General features: G+C 38.3%; 1 protein-coding gene across 1 annotated transcript; it reads right to left on the bottom strand.

The window, feature by feature from the left end:
* Positions 1-2697: 2697 nt before the first annotated feature.
* On the bottom strand, positions 2698-5160 carry LOC116479544 (zinc finger protein 723-like). The gene is made up of 4 exons (XM_058425769.1): positions 5152-5160; positions 3589-3715; positions 2969-3064; positions 2698-2750 (listed from the first exon to the last, which is right to left on the bottom strand). Exons 1-4 carry the CDS (start codon positions 5158-5160, stop codon positions 2698-2700), a joined length of 285 nt encoding a protein of 94 aa, XP_058281752.1.
* Between the last annotated feature and the right edge of the window lie 295 nt (positions 5161-5455).

Here is a 5455-nt window from a genome sequence, read left to right as displayed (position 1 = left end):
GGCAGGTATTTTGAATCATTGACAGGCACTGTGTGGCAGTAAAATTTTAGAGAAAATGCAGTATAACCATAAATAGAAGATTCTAATGAGAAACATTTAATAAATAAGCATTTAAACTAGAGATCATTTTTAATTGTATGTTATTATTTCACAAAATGAAACTGATGTAATCCAATTTTAGAAGCAAGGAATAGCCTTACATTGCTAAATTATATCTATGCAATTATAGATATTATTAAATATATTTTATATACATATATAGCAATATTGTTAGTCTCATATAAAACAAATATTTGGAAATAAATTATGTTATTATTTAGGTATAGGCTAGACAATGTGTGAGAAAAGCTTATAATTCTTTTGCCTGCAGCAAACTTAGATTTATAAGTAACTGTATTAGTAAATATGGAGGGTCTACTAATTACCTAATTTACTTCAAACATAACATGTAAATTCTAGCTTATTGTTCCTAAATGTCTGAATCTAAAATAACAGGCAAATTTGAAATAGGAAATAGAAATTAAAAACTTATAGAGTGACATTAGTAAGATGGAGAAATAGAAGGTGTCCTATTTGCCTATTCCTCCACAGCAAGAAAATTTGTTGGCCATCCCTGTCAAAACTACCTTTATGAATCAGTCCTCATTGGCTTGAACCTGTAATAACAGCTACATGGTATGTTAAGGTTGGAGACTTGCTTCAGGTCAGGATTTCAAGACCAGCCTGGGTTATGTAGCAAGACCCCATCTCCAAAATAAGTGCTTTTAAGAGATCTTTAAGGTCCAGGGATGAAGTTGTGAAATTCTCCTAAGCCAAAAGATTGAAGAGTGTTTTCTTCAGAAGGCAGGCTCTCATTCCAGTGGCAAACTACAGGACCCCTGGTCTTGGCTACAGGACAGGAAATGGCCAACCCACCTTGGTCCCACTGAGAATTCTGAATTTACTCTGTAATTATTTCAAAATCCTTTCAGCCAGTCTGAGAGAGTTTCTTTACTTTCATAGGCCTGGAGGAAGACACCCGTTTATAGCCACGCAGGCAGGCCTGCAGACCCTGGCTTTTAATGTGGTGCCTGAAGCAGTTCAAAGTCTCAGTTCCAGCTTCCTGGGCCACAGTTTATGGCCAGTTCTCTTTATCTAGAAACCAACACAGTGACCGAAGGAAATCCTCTGTGGTACTCAGTGAAAGCCATACTCATTTACATCCCGATTTAAGGTACATTATATACAGACCCTACTGCAAAAACCTGCCCTAGTGTCTGCCCTACACAGCAAAATTTTGAAGGATATCCAGTTTGTCCAAAAACAATATAGGAATTACAAATATCCAAGCCCCTTGTGACAAGCCAACCAAAGGTGGACCCCAGTGCAGACCCAGCAATTTTGTGACCAAGCTACATCATCATAAACCCTCAAGCTTCTCCATAAATCATCAAGCTTCTCCATCATAAACCCAGAGGGAATCCCACCACCCTGGGGGAGCAATGGAAGAAGATCTTTACCTCCTGAAACCAATTTATAGAAACTTGAAGAGGTGTTTGCTCCTTCAAGTTCACAGACACCAAATGCAAAATTATGTTATGCACTTTGTCAATGCTTGTTTTAACATAGCACTGGAAGTATGTGGCAGAATAATTAGTCAAAACAACTTTCAAAAAGCCATTGAAACTTAAGACAAATAAGTAAAGGTTTGCTGTTTGTAGATTACATGATCTTATATATAGAAAACCATAAGCAGTGCATTAAAACCTAAGTTAATAAATACACTCAGTAAATTAGCAAAATATCAAATTAACATACAAGTTATGGTCCCATACACTTAGAACAAGCTACCTGATAAAATAGACAAAAAAAATCTTATTTACAATAGCATTAAAATAATAAATTTCTGGCTGGGCGTGGTGGCTCACACCAGTAATCCTAGCACTTTGGGAGGCCAAGGAGGGTGGAACATCTGAGGTCAGGAGTTCAAGACCAGTCTGGCCAACATGGTGAAACCCGATCTCTACTAAAAATACAAAAATTACCTGGGCATGGTGGCAGGTGCCTGTAATCCCAGCTACTTGAAATGCCAAGGCAAGAGAATCACTAGAACCTGGGAGGTGGAGTTTGCACTGAGCTGCGACCACACCATTGCACTCCATTCTGGGCAAGAAAAGTGAAACTTCGTCTCAAAATAAATAAATAAAATAAATAAATTTCTGAGAACAAATTTGACCAAGGAGATAAAAAATCTTTACACTGAAAGATATAAGATAGCTAGGAAAAGAAATGGAGAAGACACAAATAAATGTAAAAATGTTTTATGTCTCTGAGTTGAAAGAATATAGATTCAATAAATATAGATTCAGTAAGCTCCCTATAAAAATTCCAGTGGCAAGTTTTTTTCACAAGACTAAAGTTTACATAAAACTACAATAAACGTTGAATAGCCGAAACAGTCTTGAGGAAAAAAACCAAAGCAGAATGACTTCATGTTTTATAATTCCAAACTATCTTTCAATAATATACTAAAAATAAAAAAGGATGGAATGTGCAGGAAAATTAAAAAATTCAATGGAACAGGAACCACTACTCCATTCATTTCAGACATGATGCAAAGAGAGAACTTAAAAAATAGCTTAACATAGAGTTTTTGAAAATTTTGCAGATATTTGTATGTCCCTAAAAACAATGAAAAAGGAGTCAGATTGTAGTCTTTTATATCCCATGAAGAGGACTTTGGCTCTCACTGTAAACTTGAAGGAAAATGACTGAAAGAAAAGTAGATGCTTTAGAGAATTTAAAAGCATAAGACAGAAAATGCCCTATGTGAGAGCAAAGAAAAAAAAAAAAATACAAACTCAGGCTTCCAGAAACTATATCCTTTGGAACACACCTTCCCAAATGACATTTTAAGGACTTGCTTTCTCCTTGACCTTTGGATCTTTCATCTGTGTCATCTGTTGTACTGGCTTTCACTCTCACCTACTTGGGGGTTTGGCTACCATCTCATGTCTCTTCATATTCCAGGGCTCTTTTCCTTGCTTCAGACAGGTGATCAGGTCTCGCTTAGAGACAGCAATACCTGTTTTTTAAAAATAAGTAACATGCATCTTGCTCATATTCTCCAATTACCAACTTAGTAATGTGCTCAATAAAGAGAATGGAATACAATATTCTAATACATTTATCCAAAAATACTAATTTATAACAGAAATTTCTAAATATTTAGAAAATACTGTATATTCGTAGGTTCTTAATTCACTACCCAGTACTACTGAATAAAAAAATTGGTGGTAATGATTAGATTTTAAGGTGGGGGCAACAATATTTTATGCCACTAAATTTCTGGAATTACCACTATCTCGAGTGAGGGATACAGATCAACTCAGCAATGTAGAAAGTTCAGCTCAAGATGAAACATCTTGAAATTTTTTTTCTACACTGACAAATCCTTATGATTTTCTTGAAAATAGGAATTTGAAACTCATTTATGCAAAGCATAATTATCAAAAATGACCAAATTACCAAAAAAATTCTTAAAAACAAACAAAACAAAAATAAAGCCTTTAGGGTATATTAGGAATTGAGTATTGAAGTTATCCTCACCCAGGAAGACCAGGTTTCTGTAGTTCTCTAACATCACATCCCTATATAAATTCTGCTGAACAGTGTCCAGGCATTGCCACTCCTCTAGAGAGAATTGCACAGTCACATCCCTAAATGTCAGTGGCCCCTGAAAACACACACACACACACACACACACACACACACACACACACATTTACCAAGTGGTCATGGACAGAATTTTTAATTTCACTAACAGGTTCTGACTTATAGGAGTGACTGAAATTATCCAAGAAAATAATTTTTAACACAGAAATATTCTCTAATGTATTCTCTGACTCTAAAAAACAACCCCACACACATTTACCAAGTGTCCACGGACATAATTTTTATTGTGGCTCAAGGTCAAATGAGACAGTAGAGAACTGGTTCTGACTTACAGAAGTGACTAAAATTATCTAATAAAATAATTTTCAACATAGAAATATTCTCTAACGTATTTTCTTTTTTCATTTAATTTTTTATTAAAGTAAGTTCTAGGGTACATGTGCACAATGTGCAGGTTTGTTACATATGTATACATGTGCCATGTTGGTGTGCTGCACGCATTAACTCGTCATTTACATTAGGTATATTTCCTAATGCTATCCCTCGCCCCTACCCCCACTCCATGACAGGCCCCGGTGTGTGATGTTCCCCAACCTGTGTCCAAGTGTTCTTATTGTTCAATTTCCACTTATGAGTGAGAACACACAATGTTTGGTTTTCTGTCCTTGTGATAGTTTGCTCAGAATGATGGTTTCCAGCTTCATCTATGTCCCTGCAAAGGACATGAACTCATCCTTTTTTATGGCTGCATAGTATTCCATGGTGTATATGTGCCACATTTTCTTAATCCAGTCTGTCATTGATGGACATTTGTGTTGGTTCCAAGTTTGTGCTATTGTGAATAGTGCCACAATAAACATAGGTGTGCATGTGTCTTTATAGAAGCATGATTTATAATCCTCTGGGCATATACCCAGTAATAGGATGGCTGGGTCAAATGGTATTTCTAGTTCTAGATCCTTGAGGAATCACCACACTGTCTTCCACAATGGTTGAACTAGTTTTTTTTTTTTTTTGAGAGGGAGTCTTGCTCTTTCACCCAGGCTGGAGTGCAGTGGCACAATCTCGGCTCACTGCAGGCTCCGCACCCCAGGGTTAACGCCATTCTCCTGCCTCAGCCTCCCACGTAGCTGGGACTACAGGCACCCACCACCTCGCCTGGCTAATTTTTTGTATTTTTAGTAGAGACGGGGTTTCACCGTGTTAGCCAGGATGGTCTCGATCTCCTGACCTCGTGACCCGACCGCCTCAGCCTCCCAAAGTGCTGGGATTACAGGCGTGAGCCACCGCGCCCGGCCTGGTTGAACTAGTTTACAGTCCCACCAACAGTGTAAAAATGTTCCTATTTCTCCAAATCTTCTCCAGCACCTGTTGTTTCCTTACTTATAACTACTTGATAGAGGTTCCAAGATGGCTGAATAGGAACAGCTGCAGTCTACAGCTCCCAGCGTGAGCGATGCAGAAGATGGGTGATTTCTGCATTTCCAACTGAGGTACCGGATTCATCTCACCAGTGCTTGTCAGACAGTGGGTGCAGCTCATGGAGTGTGAGCCAAAGCAGGGCAGGGTGTTGTCTCACCTGGGAAGTGCAAGGGGTCAGGGAATTCCCTTTCCTAGCCATTCGAAGCCATGACAGATAGTACCTGGAAAATTGGGGTATTCCCACCCTAATACTGTACTTTTCCAACGGTTTTAGCAAACAGCACACCAGGAAATTATATCCCATGCCTGGCTTGGAGGGTCCCACGCCCACGGAGCCTCACTCACTGCTAGCACAGCAGTCTGAGATCAAACTGCAAGG

This window comes from Hylobates moloch, unplaced genomic scaffold (assembly GCF_009828535.3).
Source record: "Hylobates moloch isolate HMO894 unplaced genomic scaffold, HMol_V3 SCAFFOLD_12, whole genome shotgun sequence".
Taxonomy (NCBI): domain Eukaryota; kingdom Metazoa; phylum Chordata; class Mammalia; order Primates; family Hylobatidae; genus Hylobates; species Hylobates moloch.
This window is presented reverse-complemented; position numbering and strand designations above follow the sequence as displayed.

Coding starts and splice junctions, on each gene's coding strand:
- LOC116479544 (XM_058425769.1), bottom strand. Junction 3,065..3,588: donor CAGAAACCTGGTCTTCCTGG/GTGAGGATAACT, acceptor TTTAAAAAACAG/GTATTGCTGTCTCTAAGCGA. Junction 2,751..2,968: donor GATGGTAGCCAAACCCCCAA/GTAGGTGAGAGT, acceptor CTTTTCTTTCAG/TCATTTTCCTTCAAGTTTAC.